General features: G+C 44.7%; 1 protein-coding gene across 5 annotated transcripts in view; it reads right to left on the bottom strand.

Annotated features, from left to right (window-relative positions):
* Positions 1 to 5892, bottom strand: part of MAST4 (microtubule associated serine/threonine kinase family member 4) — a 721413-nt gene extending 715521 nt beyond the window's left edge. For 2 of the 5 annotated variants that reach the window (XM_049864768.1, XM_049864777.1), the window contains exon 1: positions 5183 to 5889. In XM_049864768.1, the coding sequence (XP_049720725.1) occupies positions 5183 to 5530 (348 nt within the window). In that variant the 5' untranslated portion in view covers positions 5531 to 5889. Of the gene's footprint in view, positions 1 to 5182 lie in introns of all 5 variants that reach the window. The other 3 variants (XM_049864865.1, XM_049864787.1, XM_049864797.1) reach the window with 3 other exon arrangements.
* Between the last annotated feature and the right edge of the window lie 8909 nt (positions 5893 to 14801).

Genomic DNA, 14801 nt, shown 5'->3' with positions numbered 1-14801 from the left:
TTTTCAAATTATGTGGCTGCATGTGATTAATAAAATATAAATTTAGTGAAATTTATGATTGCTTTCCGCTATTTATTCTCTTAACTAATGAATACTAGAAATTCATCTACTGCAGTGCTATCATGTGGGGGATTCTCCCACACCCACAATGATATTAAAAGTAGTCCTCATACGCATGTACCACTTAATAGAAGAGTTTAAAGACATCCCATAATTGTGGTTACTGTTAATAAAAGAAACAGTTTCCCAATTTGGAAACCCTGGTGGTGTACTGGTTAAGAGCTAAGGCTGTTAACCAAAAGGTCAGCAGTTCGAATCTACCAGGTGCTCCTTGGAAACCATATGGGGCAGTTCTACTCTGTCCTGTAGGGTCTCTATGAGTCAGAATCGACTCAATGACAACGGGTTTTTGGGTTTTTTGGTTTCCCAATTTATGCCAATAAAACAAGTCCCTTATATTGAGTCGAAAATCCTTTCAACTACTAAGACCTTTTCTGCCGTTCTCTTTAAGAATCTCTGAAAGTTTCAAGCCCTAGTATATACAGTGAAAACCACAGTTAATAACACATGTCCCTTCAAAGTCTTTGAGTGGATTCTCAGTGATTTGATTTTGTTCAAATTTTTGACAGAAAAACAGACCGTAACATTTTTCACTGTGGTCCAGGAGATTTTCCTTGATGAAAGATCTAGAAGTTTGAGTATCCTAACTGGCCACAGACAAAATAAATAAATGCACAAGTCACTCTTCAATCAAATGTGCAGCTATTGTCAACGATGTCACTCTTTCTCGTGCATCCAATGTATTTACTGAGGCCCTATTAATAAATTTGACGCACGGTGTGAGGCAAACAAAGACAAAATTTCTGCCCTCAAGGAATTCACTGCCCAGTTACAAAACAGCACACATGAACTTTATTAGCGGCATCCCAAGGTCCTTCAGGAAGGGACAGGACAGAATGCCTAAAGGCAAACCTCAGAAATGGTGTCTGGGCAAGAGTCCTCCAATCTGGATCATCTTGCCTACCAGAAAGGCAGCCTGCTACCCTTCCATATGCACAGACTCCAAATCCACAGGCTTGGAGAACAAGTGATGGAGGTCAGATGCATTTTATTTAAACAAAAATTCACACACCATCTCTAATCCTCATGTGTTTGATATGAAGTGCATAAAAGCTAAAATCACTGCCATCTTAAGCTATTGTTTTCAAAACACCAAGAGTGGTGGTAGTGGTTGAAAAGTGCTGTCAAAGCTGATTTCCACTCACAGAGACCACACGTGACAGAGCAGAACGGCCTCCAGAGGGTTTTCTAGGCTGTAATCTTTACGGGAGCAGATCTCCACGTCTTTCTCCCACAGAAAGGCTGGGTGGGTTCCAACCCACCAACCTTTGAGTTTACAGCTGAGCACTTAACCGTTAAGCCACCAGGGGTCCTACCAAAAGCTGAAAGGGCTGATTTAAGTGTATGAAAGCTCTGTAAGTTTGTACAAATATTGACGATAAGATAAAATATGAAACTGGCCAAAGACTGTTGACATTATCAGATATGTTCAAAATAGCTTAACAAGATTGCCCCCTCAAAAAATTAGCATTAGAATAACACCTAGAAACCTGAAATCCGCTCCTGTTCAAAACTGATGCAATAAGTTTCTACCAAGAACACTGGAAATAATGAATCTCCTGGGATAGACCTAATAATTTTAAAATCTAAATGGATCCCTTTCCATTTTATGGCATGTACTAAAACCTTTTAATGCTTTATACTTAGTGTCTTGCTATAGAACAACTAACACTACACTAATAGTGCACTGCCATAAAACAACCTGATACAAATAAAACCCCTTCCTGGCTGATACTAATAAAATGGGAATAAACTGACCAGTTAGGAGACAGTTTTTATTTGTATCAGGTTGTCTCATGGCAGTGCTATGGGGCAGTTCTACTCTGTCCTACAGGGTTGCTGTGAGTCAGAATCGACCCAACGGCACTGGTTTTTTTTGGTTTTAAGCGCTCAATGCTACATGTGTTAGGATTAAATTAGATAGTGTATGTAAAACTCCTAATGACTCTATTACTCTTCTTCCCACAAAAGAGGTGAGAAAACTGGGGCTTCTAGAAGGTGAATGATCAAACCCGGGGCTTACCACTAAACTGAGTGCTCGAACCATGTTCCTGGACCTTCTGGGATGGTATTTATAATGGTGTGCATTTTCTAAGGAGAGGATTCATGGCTTTCATCAGATTCTCCAAGAGACCCAGAATCCCTCAAAAGGTTAAGAACCACTGCACCATACCATCCTCATTGTAAGGAACAGAAAATGGGCCATGGACTTCAGCCGCTTTTAGCAAGACTGTCACTTCTCTCCTCCTGAGGGGGAAAAAACCCTCCATATTTCTAGTTTCACCTTAAAATTCTCAGAGCAAGTCAAGGTTTCCACTCCTAGACAATTTCCAGCACTCCGGGCCACAGGTTATGTTACACAATAAATTGCAATACTGTATCAGTGTACATCCAATTTTTGAGATTTCAAAAATACTGACCAATGTTATTCAGTCATTCTACTCTCCAAAATGTGTTTCAATCTACCAATACTTACCACAAGGCCTGTGAAATAAGCTATCATTATTGTATTTGCTTCCCAGAAGGTAAAACATCGTCGCCCTGAGGCCAGGCAATAAATCGGCCACAGAACTAGGATGAAAAGTGAGAAGATTCCCTCCCCACCCCCCCAACCCCCACCCCTGATCTGCAAGACATCACTTAACCACAAGCACCTCCTAGCTAAACAGCAAGCACAGGGCAAGGTCTCTTTCATCTCCACCAATGGCATTTAATTAAGGATCCAGTGGTAAGCCATTAAGTTAGGGTATACCCCCAGCTCCCAGTGACACCTGTGTTCAACTCTGAAGGCTGACGCAGACATTACCCACATGCCTGGCACCTTCAAAAGGAGATGGAACCAGCCAGGAACACAGGTACTGTGTTCTAGTTGCGTCGGTACCCCCCACCCCATCCTCCAGAGGCAGGACTCCCGGTGCTGGCAGGTGGTGCATTCACGCCTGCAGCTCCCATTCAGACTTTTTTCCAGGGTATCCGGATACACGTCCCTCACCAGACTGAATAGGGAACGTCCCACCTCTTCTGGGGGACTGTGTCCATCCTGTTTTCCTGAAAGGATGTTCATCCAAAACTAAGGGTCGAGTTTGGGCATTTCTCTGCCAGCAGGCAGCTTCCTGGTAGGTGTGGTCAGCTAATCCCTAATGTCCCACTGCTGAGATAACAGTTCAAGGATCAATCTGACTCCCATCCTAAATTTCAGATCAGAAACAGTGAGTGGAGGGTCCGGGACAGAGCTGGAGAAAAATGTAGAACAAAATTCAAACTCACAAAAAAAAGACTACACTTACTGGTCTGACAGAAAGAGACTGGAGAAACCCTGAGAGCATGGCCCCCAGACTCGGTTTTAACTCAGTACTGAAGTCACTTCTGAGGTCCACCCTTCAGCCAAAGATTAGACAGGACCCTTTTTTTAAAACAAACAATAATATACATAGCTCATCCATGTATACTAGACTAAATGGGCACACCAGCCCAGAGGCAAGGACGAGAAGGCAGGAAGGGACAGGAAAGCTGGACGAATGGAAATGGGGAACCCAAGGTTGATAAAGACAGAGTGTTGACACATCGCGGGGCTGGCAGCCAATGTCACAAAACAATATTCATATTAATTGTTCAATGAGAAACTAATTTGCTCTGTAAACCTTCATCTAAAGCAGAATAAAAAAGAAAGAAAGAAAGAGGGAGTGGAGTACTAGAGCGCACAGAACTTGACCCTGAGGTTAATTAATTCAAAGCCCTCATTTTACAGATTATATAAACTGAACCTGAGAAGTGAAACGACTCACCCAAGGTCTCCCAACTCAAGAGCAGAGGCAGTTCTAGAAAGGTCTCCAGACACCTGTCCAGCATCCTGCCATTCTCCCAAGTATTGGGGAATGAATGGGCCATGGTTACTGTCAGCAGCTTGGCTACAAACAACCAGCTACGGTTTGTTCCATTGCTGCCAGGCTAGGACTCACCTCCACTGACTTTGTGCAAGATCCAGTCTTTGCCTCCAGGGTGGGGTCCCAGGTGGCTACTGCCAGGTACTGGTCTCAGCTTGCTTCTTCTGAGGGGCAATGCCAATTACTAAAGTTAACCCCATCAGAGATGAGGAAAACCCCACTCTGGCGCTGAGGAATTAATTTCACGGGGAGGCTATGTTAGGGTGATGTTTTACTTATGGCTCTGCCTGATCAAAATGACTTCCTACAAGCGCTCAAAACAATCTTAAAGACATGAAGAACCTTAAGCTTCCTTACTGTCCTCCAGAGGCAGAAAAAAAGCCACAGAAAGCAGCAACGGGAGAATACCAAAGCTTATGCTCGGTGTCTGAGGACGCGACCCACAGTGTTGGACGAACATCCTCTCAGGAGAACAGGACGGACACAGTCCCTCAAAAGAGGTGGGACGTTCCCTATTCGGTCTGGCGACAAACGCGCAGCGCATCCGGACACCCTGGAACAAAGTCCGAAGGGGAGCTGCAGGCACGCACGCTCGCGCCACCCGCCGAGCGCCGGGAGTCCTCGTCCAGGAGGATGGGGGTGGGGGTAGGGACACCACAAGGGCCCACCAAAACCACCCATGAACAATCCCAGTGGGCCGGCACCACTTAAATCCCAACGAGCAACTTCGTGGATACTAATCCCACCCTCACCCCATCCCCAACACATTCCCCCTCGGGCCAAGCGCTTTGGTGGGAAGCGGCGCCTACTTCGGAGAATAAGATCTTAGTTGTGGGGACACGCAAGAAGTCCAGACCACATCCATTCACAGATCGTTGGAGGCAGATACAGACAAGAGGAGTTCGCTGTTTTGACATTTTAAAAAGCGCACTATCAGGCAGCACATGTAGACACACATATGGAGGTAACACCCAATAGAAAGTCAGTGACCCACGGGGAGGCTCCTAATTGTCACTACCCCAGGCTGTGACAGCGCTTCGGGGGGTCTCTGCCCGCCCACCCTCCCCCCATGCCAGGACGCACCCCTCCCCACTGCCCTCGCGCAGAGTGGATGTAGAGCTGGGGGAGCGCGGCAACCCGGACCCTGAGGGAGCAGAGTGAGGGAAGAGGGGGCCCACCTCCTCGTCCTGCTCCTCCTGGGATGCGCTGCTGTCCCGGGGCGCCGGTGGCGCGGTTCCTCCCAAGGGCAGAGGCAGCGGCACAGGGGCTCCGCGCTCCGGGCCGCCGCGCGCCGGAGCCCACATGGCGGGCGGCCCGGCTCCCAGGGCGCCGCCCGGCGGCGGCGGCGGCGGCTGCGGCTGCTCGCGGGAGAAGCCGCCGGGTTCCCCTTCCTCCGACAGAGTTTCTGAGCCCGAGGAGACGCCCGGCGAGGACGCTGCGGCCGCCGCGGGAGCGGGAGTCCGGGCGCCGTGGCTGCTGCAGCTGCGGGGCACCGACTCCGGTGCCTCAGAAACTTTCTCCCCCATGTCCTTCTCTGGCCCAAAGTGTTGCCCGAGGGGCGGCGGGGCGCAGCGCGCACTCAGCACCTACGGGGACAGCCGCAAGCTGCTCGGCTCCGGCTCGCTCTCGTTGTTGCTCCCAGGCTGCGGGGAGCCCCGCCGGCGGCTACATGACCACGGCGGGGCCGCAGGAGCGCGCCGCCAAGTTAGCAGCCGCCTGGGCCCGGCGGCCCACAGGGGCTCCCGCGCGCGGGCACATGCCAGCTTGGGTCCGCTCCCTGAGCCCCACCGTCCTCCCGTGCTGCGCCGGAGCCGCCGGGACTGCGGCTTCTCAGGCAAAACCTGCCTCCGGGACTGAGCGGGGCCGGCAGAGGAGACAGGCAGCCCGGAGAGCCAATGGCAGGGCAGGCGCGCCGGTGGGCGGAGGCTGCGGCACCCCCAAGCCGCGCGGGCGTCAGGTAGGGGGGCCGGGCTGAGGCGCAGACCCCCGGGTCCCGCAGGAGTGCGGGAGCTTCGGAGACGCAGGTTGTGGTGCGGCCATGGAGGGTGAGCTTGGAGCCCGGAATTGGAGCCGAGGCCCGGGATTCTGAATTTAGCTGGGGAGTGGCTGGCTGTTCTTGGGGCCGGGGTGAGGCGGCCGAGGGGGCGTGAGACCTTGGAGAAGAACTGGACTTTATCTCGAAAAAGTCAAACAGAGGAAACTGACCAGAAGGAGGAGAACTAGCAGGGTTTTAGGGGGAAAAGACGCACACGCGCACCCACCAGGGTGCTGGAGCTGAGTTCCAACCTCGATTCTCCATATAAGCCCCCTGGACCTCAGTTTTCTCAACTGTAAATGGAGACATTCATACATACCTTGCCTGGCTATGGACGGAATTAGAGCAAAAATACAAAAGCTTCAGCACAGTACCTGGCTTGAACACCTGGAGAGTTTTCAAAACTATTTTCTATATTTATTTCTATTTGTAACCTAAAAAGTCAAGTCAGAGTTGTAACTTTTGACACGGAGGAAAATTACAAATTTTTGCTCCTATGTTTAATTGGGACAAAGAACGTGCCCAGCACGGGTGCCAGATGCTAGACACACAAAGCTGAATTAAAAAGGGCTCTGTGACCCTAACCACTGGTTGTCTCCCCGCCTCAGCTTAAGTAGAGATCAAAACAGTTCCCCTTTTCAGTTTACTTTCTCCTGACCAGGGACTATAAACCAACAAGGTGCAGGAGCCGGCGTTTCGTTTTCCTAATCTTTAAGAACTAGGAGGAAGAACTTTTCACCCAAAGGCACCGATACAACCACCTTAAGGCCCTCCACCCTTTAGACTGAAGGAGGCAGCCTCCTGGATGAGGAGGTGACTTGAATTTCCTGGGAAGCCCACACTCAGCTCAGCGGTGGGAAATAAATGATTCACTTGCCTTCAGCTCCAGTCCCGTTCTGGCACTGTGACCTAGGATATAAATTCAACCAGACTCAATTCCACAGATGTTGATTGAGATGTGTGCCAGGTGCTTGGGGGGGGGGCGGGATTAGAAGATGAATAAGGCAGGCCCCCTGCCCTTGAGGTGCTAATGGTCAATTTAGAGATTGATACTGCATAATACAGCTCCATTATTAATTTTTAAAAGCTGTGGTAAGTGCTACCGGAAACAATGTGCCCTGGGAGAAAGTAGAGAGTTACAGAATCACGGTAGCAGGCCCTCAAGCTCAGGAGTTCTCAAGAATTTTAGATTTCACCTTGTCAGAACAGCTTTGCCAAAGGTCCTTAAGCACTGAAGGACTCAAGTGAAAGCCCCTTCAGCTAATGACCACTTTTATGCTACCCCTGTATTTACGAATGATACATCACACAAAGTGCTTCATCATATCGGACAGTGAGCTCTGCCTGGATCAGATTCCTCCCCTCGCCCAAGATGAAGGGAAAGGGAACACGATTCCACGCCATTGCCATAGACAGCCATGCTGCAAAACGGACTTTGGCTGTCAGACTTACACTGTGACACTTCAGAATGATCTGCAGGGATGCGAAGACCTGCTGGGGAAAAGGACAATTCTAGTGACTTAGTTAAGCTGTGAAGAGGGAGGCTGCAGAGAGAGCACAGTGGGGCTGTCTGAGTCCATCCCCAGGCCGCACAATTACTTTCCTAGTCAGGAGCATTGGTCTTTATCTGAGCCCCTATGTGGTTGATTCGCCATAGTGGAAGTAAAATGACGACTTGAGCAAGCCATTCACATGAAAGAGGAGGAGGGGTTGCTTTTTAGTACAGGGCGAAAGGAGCAGCAATGGCATGGTCTGAATTCCTAACGGTAAGAATGATAATAGGTTGGTTAGCCCTAAGCATCTTCTATGGATGATCTCATTTAGTCCTGGCAACCACCTTATGAAATAGATTTTTATCAGCCCCACTTAACAGATTAAGAAACCAAGAATTTGCATGATCAAATAACTTGCCGATGTCACACAGTGAATAAATGTATACAGCCTGGTTCCAGGACATTCTTTCTAAACATTCCAGTATAATGCCACTCCAAACAATTTTTCAAATGCATTATGTTTATACTAGATCATAAATACCCATAGGGCAAGAGCTTTGTTGCTTCAATACGTAAAAGGATATACTTGGTGAAAAGATCTTGTTTTTTCTTTCCAAAAATGCTTATAAGGCACTTACTGTGTGCAAGACAGTATTTTATATATTGATTTACTTAACCTTCACATCAACTCTATGAGATAGCTATAACTATTATTATTCTCATATGACATCTGTGAAATGATTTGAAGCCTATGGTACAGAAAAGTTAAATAACTTGCCCGAGGTGACACAGCTAGCAAGTGATGAAGTCAGGATTCAGACTCTGGCAGTTAGGCCCTAGTGTCTATGCCATTAACCCCTACAGATCATAGTATTAGACCGATGTTTCTTGTACTTTTAAAACCTTAAGCCCAAGTAAGAAATGCATTTTACATTGCAACTCATGACATATATTCATATTTACAATAAAGTTTCACAAAATAATATTTACCCGTCCCGTAAGCAAAGTCCTGGTGGCACAGTGGTTAAGAGCTCAGCTGCTAATCAAAAGGTCAGCAGTTTGAATCCACCAGCCACTCTTTGGAAACCCTATGGAGCAGTTTTACTCTGTCCTATAGGGTTGCTATGAGTTGGAATTGACTCAAGGGCAATGGGCTTTCCATACGCAGTCTGAAATTTTTACTGTATTTTTTGAAAATAAAAATACTAGTCATGATCTACTAAATGGATTTCATAATTCACTTTGAAACCTACAGTTGAAACCAATACATTGATCATCCCCACACCTGACCCATGAGGGAAATATGACTGTGGCTCAGGCTAAGGGTTTCCAGACCAGAACTGAGCAAACACCAAGGATAACTATATAAATAGAAAATCATTAGAAGGTCAGGATAGTTCCCCAAATGTATCTCAGTTCGACCCGTGGGAAAATTTGGGGGTATGGCCAAACCACTGGACCAAAATCAGTTTTGATTTTTCTAAACCTTAAAGCCCAACTTTCTTAAATTATAAATATCTTTCTTGGTTCCCAGGAAAATGCCCCTTCCAAGAGAACTTCTCATAAATGGAGGGAGATGGGTTTGAAAGTACAAGCTTTTTCTCTTCAGTGTCACTGCAAGCAAGAGCCAGAAAAATAAAAATGACTTAGTCATAACCCAATTCCTGGCCTTGGGCTGCCCCACAGTGAAACATATAGTATAGCTTCACAGGGCAGATCTAGACTAGACTACAGAGAGCTTGAGGGATGAGGTCAGCCTTCCTCTAATGTAATCAGAGTCTGTTGATATGTTCTGTTGGACATGCTCTAAAGTATCTGGTTCAGGGACAAGCAACCATGGGGACTCAGTCAGCATTTACTGTGTTTTGTAATTGAACATTTGCCTTGGTTTTCTGGGTTGGTCTCTTAAGTGATGGGGAGACATTGCCTGTGGGAGTCTCTGCTGTCTGTTAGTTTCTGCTATGTAGGTGGGGCCAGGTGTGAGTGTCAAGCTCTTTCTCTGTTGGATGGAGGAGGTTCTAAAACTAGCCATCCCACCCTTAGTCACTTTCATGAGCTTTCTTAGGGTTAAGATTTAATAAAATTGATATTGATAGTCCTTTTTAACATACATGAAATTATAATATCATGAACTCAGCATGAACATCCTTTTGCAAAATTACATTTAAATATGTTCCTAACCATTTAATACACTAAGAAATTCTAAATATCAGATTATTTTTATTATGAAGATGACAATATTACTCCTCTTTGATAGCTTGTTATTATTATTATTAATGCTGTATTCTGCTTCCCCCATGACCAATGACTGCAATTTTGAGACAGAGTAAAAACTGATGAAAAGGTGCCCATTGAGGTGGCCTAGAAAGGGGTTCTTATATCAGGTGGTGTAGTATCATACAGATCATGGCTGTTTCTGACCATCCAGCAGGGAGGAAAGCCCTCACACTTCAAGCTTTCATTTGTGTCTGAGGCTCTGGGAAAAATAGGGTTAGAGTGCAAGGTTCCAGAAGTAGGAAAAATGTTTAAATCATAGTTGAGAAGGACAATAAAGTGATTTGTTGCAGTCTCTTACCTGGAAGTCGAAAAGGGTGTGAAAGTAAGCTTTGTTAGTAAATTAAAACAAGCTTGAACAAAGGGGAGGGAGGTGCTGATCTAATCTAGTCTCTTAGATCGATGTTTCTCAAAGTGTGGTATATGGCACACTTGGCATCAGATCACTAGGGGATTAGGGATGCTGGTCCCCTGGCCCCATCCAAAGGTCTAGAAATGCACATTTTTAAGCATCACCTCAAGCAAGTTATCAAGTATCTTAAAGCTTGAGAATTACTGAAGATGATTCTAATTTGGAGATCAAAGAGCCATTTTATGGGGCAAATGTTTACAGCATGTCGAAACTGACTGGCATGGGCTTGATGGCCTACAGTTTGTGTCTCTTTGGACTCCCTTGTTCTTAGTCTCTTGGAGACCAAACACCTTGAGGAGACCAAGGCAGCTTAGCAGCTGGACAGGACTTATGAAAACAGCTGGAAAAACTGAGCTGATACACTGAAAGAACTGAGTATAATGTTCCCCGAAGGATTTTGTTCAAACAAAATTCAAAATGGTGACCTATGTGACACAGGAGACTCCAATCTTTTGCACTTGTCTTTCCAAGATGGATATTCACATCTGGAGTTTTTTCGTTATGCTTTCAGCATCAAATATTCCTCTATTATCACTCCTCATTTTTCAAAAAGATTTATTCAGTACTCTTTATCTGTTTAGGATGTACAGGACAAACATATTTACTTGTTTTTATTCATTCTAGGGGTTTGCTTTCAGAGTCAGATGATTCAGTTTTCCATTTTTAATTCTCAGGGCAATCTCCTTTGACTCTGACCACATTGCACGACAAATAGTTCCTTTCACCACCAATTCCCCAGACATTAGAAAATAAAATGATGCTAAATAGTAACCTAGAAAATAAGGACTCTTTCCGCAGCCACGAGTCAGTTTGCAATTTTTAAGGCTTTTTAAACTTGAGGAAATAGTGTCTTCTAGCTCCTTTCCCCTCAAAGAGTGGTCTGCCAATAAACAAACTGGGAGCTTATTGTAAATGCAGAATCTCAGTCCCTGCTCCAAACCTACTCAATCAAAATATTAACAAGATTCTCAAGGGGTTCATTAAAAAAAAAAAAACATTGCCGTCAAGTCAATTCCAACTCATAGTGACCCTGCAGTGACCCTGGACATACTCAAGTTAGAAAAACTCTGCTCTAGCCTACTGGTTCGCAAACATGGCTGCACATCGGAATTACCAGTGGTACTTCAAAAAATACTGATGCCTGGGTCCCAACCTGAGTTATTCTGATTTAATTGGTTTGGGATGGGGCCTGGACATCATAATTTTAAAAGTTCCCTAGGTGAGAAGTGGTTGAGTTTAGGGCTGAGGCAGGGAAAATACAAGATGAGCCGGTAACAACTTGTGGTGCCACAAAGTAAGGAAATGTTCAAAAAAAGATGGGGGACTTTTCAAAAGAACACAGCTGCCAACTTAATGGGGCTACCAATGGCCCAAACTGGAACAATTTGAGCAAGAAAATAACTATGATGTTGGTGGATTTTAACTCATAGAATAAAATAAATGTCCATGAGTCCATACTGATATAAATAATCAAGTAAATAAAAAAGTAAAAAAGGGGAGATGAGACCTCTTCTTCAAATAGAATTCTAATCAATAAATGTAAAAAGAAAGAGGGAAATAGAGAATCCCCATTAGGCAAATATACTACAGCAATAATTGTTGCAAACAACATCCCAAGATATGTGCTAAACTTAGTGAGAGAAAGTTTGAGGAGAAAAGGGAATTTAGGTAGTCTCAAAGCAGTTCCCCCAAGATACATATGGATACAAAGTATAAGTAACCTGACAGTTGAGCAGCAGATACCAACTTAACCAAGTGATCAAGATAAACCTCATTAGTAATAAGACATATCAATATCCTGAATCCTGTGATATGATGCACAACATTATTTTCTAGTAAAAAAGGAATTATACCCTTGAGTTGGGGCTATTGAGGGGGTTAAATGCATATGGATATAAAGCATTTAGCATAGTGTCTGGCATATAGAACGTGTTCTGTACATGATAACTCTTTTTCCTTATGAGATAGTCAGATGAGAAATGACTCTGGTGTTTGGAGCAGGCATCTTGATGCTGAGGCTTAGGCTCACATCTACCTGAGGACTGAAAACATTGTGCCAGGGGACAAATTGGTACAATTAATCAAGGGCTAAGCCTTTTAAAGTCAAAATTATTCTGGTTTACACTGATGGCCAAAACTTTTGATACCTTCTCTACATTGTGATGGTTCCCCATGGTGTGAATCCCATCTTCCCAAGATATTTTGCAAAACTCCAACATTTCTCAGCTTCCTTTGCCTCCAGGGTGCAGCCATGTGACTTAGATTCTGCTAATCAGATGCACACATTAGAGATGTAGATACAGAAGTGCTTTATGTGAGGAAGCAGGCAAAATGCAGGGCATCCATTTTGCAGGAACAGATGGTGAGAGAAGCAGTGTGGTTCTGGAATCATCAAGAGCAGCAGTTTCCTTCCCAACCAATTCTGCTTTGAGAGACTGGGGATTATTTCTAGAAGCTTAGTCCAGAGCCTGTTTCTTCGGTTCTTTCAAAGACTCTGTGAACATTCTAACATCTTTTAATAAAGCATTTCCTACTTAAACCAGATAGTATAGATTTTATGGTTGGTAACTAAGAATCCTAACTTACACAATGCTGGAATCCCTTGCCATTCCATTTCATCTTTCTCCCTGATGCAACAATTCCCCTGCATTAATTTTGCAGCATGGATAAGTGTCATACCAGTTACCAGTTGCCGTCAAGTCAACTTCAATTCATGCCAACCTCATGCGTACCAGAGTAGAACTATGCTCCACAGGGTTTTCAATTGCCAGTTTTTAAGATGTAGCTCACCAGGACTTTCTTCCAAGATACCTCTGGGTGGACTCAAACCTCCAACCTTTTGTTTGCAGCTGAGTGCATTAATCGTTTGCACCACACATGGACTCCTAAGTGTAATAAGGATCCTAATGGTCTTATACAAGGATAGAGCTTACATAAGAATAAGGCTTTCTGTAAATAAGGGGCACTGATCCTCCCCATCATTACTAAGGTCCTGGGTGGTGTCCTTGGGAAGTTCTTGCACATTACAGTAGACTTTCCTGCCTTGCCAAGATGCTAGACAGGTAGTCTCAAAAAAAAAAAAAAAAAAAAACAAAGACTAAACTCAATGAGTCCATTCTGACTCATGGTGACTTCATGTGTTACAGAGTAGAACTGCTTCATAGGGTTTTCTTGACTCTACTCTTTATGGAATCAGATAGCCAGGACTTTCTTCTACAGCGTGGTGGGTCGGTTCAAGCCACCAAAATTCTGGTTAGTAGTCGACGAAAACTGTCTGCACCAAGGCTCTCAAATGATCCTTCCACCCTATTCACATCACATGCAAGAAGTTCTTATTAATTTAATTTTTTAAGGAAAACAAAGAGATATTTGGGAAGAAATGTCTGTGAACACAAGACAGAGTGGGGCTTCGAACAAGTTCTTCCTGGTTCGAACTTTTGCTGAGAATTTGCATTTCTAACAAGTTCCTAGGCAATGTTAATGCTGCTGGTCAGGGACTAATTCTGAGAACCACTAGTACCTATTGCCCTACAGTTGGTTCCGACTCATAATGACCCTATAGGACAGAGTAGAACTGCCCCATAGAGTTTCCAAGGAACACCTCGTGGATTCGAACTGCCAAAGTTTTGGTTAGCAGCCATAGTTCTTAACCACTATGCCACCAGGGAGAACCACCAGAAGAGCCACAAAAAACCAAACCCACTGCCTTCAGGTAGATTCCGGCTCATAGTGATCCCATAGGGTTTCCAAGGCTATAAAAGAGCTGAACAGAAGATTTCAAAGGGCGGCTCCAGAAGACAAGTATTATAACATGTGCAAAGGCCTGGAAATAGAAAACCAGAAGGGAAGAACGCGCTTGGTATTTCTCAAGCTGAATGAACTGAAGAAAAAATTCAAGCCTCGAGTTGTAATATTGAAGGCTTCTACAGGGCTACAGGAAAATATTAACCAATGAAGGAATCAACAAAAGAAGATGGAAGGAATACACATAGCCATTGTACCAAAAAGATTTTGTCAACGTTCAACCATTTCAGGTGGTAGCATATGATTAGGAACTGATGGTACTGAAGGAAGAAGTGCAAGCTGCACTGAAGGCATTGGTGAAAAACAACTTCAGGAATTGACGGAATACCAACTGAGATGTTTCAAAAAACAGATGTAGTGCTGGAGGTGCTCATTCGTCTATGCCAAGAAATTTGGAAGACAGCTACCTGGCCAACCGACTAGAAGAGATCCATATTTATGCCTATTCCCAAGAAAGGTGATTCAACCAAATGTGGAAATTATTGAACAACATCATTAATATCACATGCAAGTAAAATTTTGCAACAGTATCTTGACAGAGAACTGCCAGAAATTCAAGCCAGATTCAGAAGACGACATGGAACAAGGGATATCATTGCTGATATCAGATGGATCCAAGCTGAAAGCAGAGAATACTAGAAGGATGTTTACCTGTGTTTTATTGACTATGCAAAGGCATTCCACTGTGTGGATCATAACAAATTATGGATAAAATTGTGAAGAATGGGAATTCTGGAACACTTAATTGTGCTCATGAAGAACCTGTACATAGATCAAGA

This window comes from Elephas maximus, chromosome 2, assembly GCF_024166365.1.
Source record: "Elephas maximus indicus isolate mEleMax1 chromosome 2, mEleMax1 primary haplotype, whole genome shotgun sequence".
In the NCBI taxonomy this organism is placed as follows: domain Eukaryota; kingdom Metazoa; phylum Chordata; class Mammalia; order Proboscidea; family Elephantidae; genus Elephas; species Elephas maximus.
Note: the sequence above shows the minus strand (reverse complement) of the source record. Positions and strands in the feature narration are given on the sequence as shown.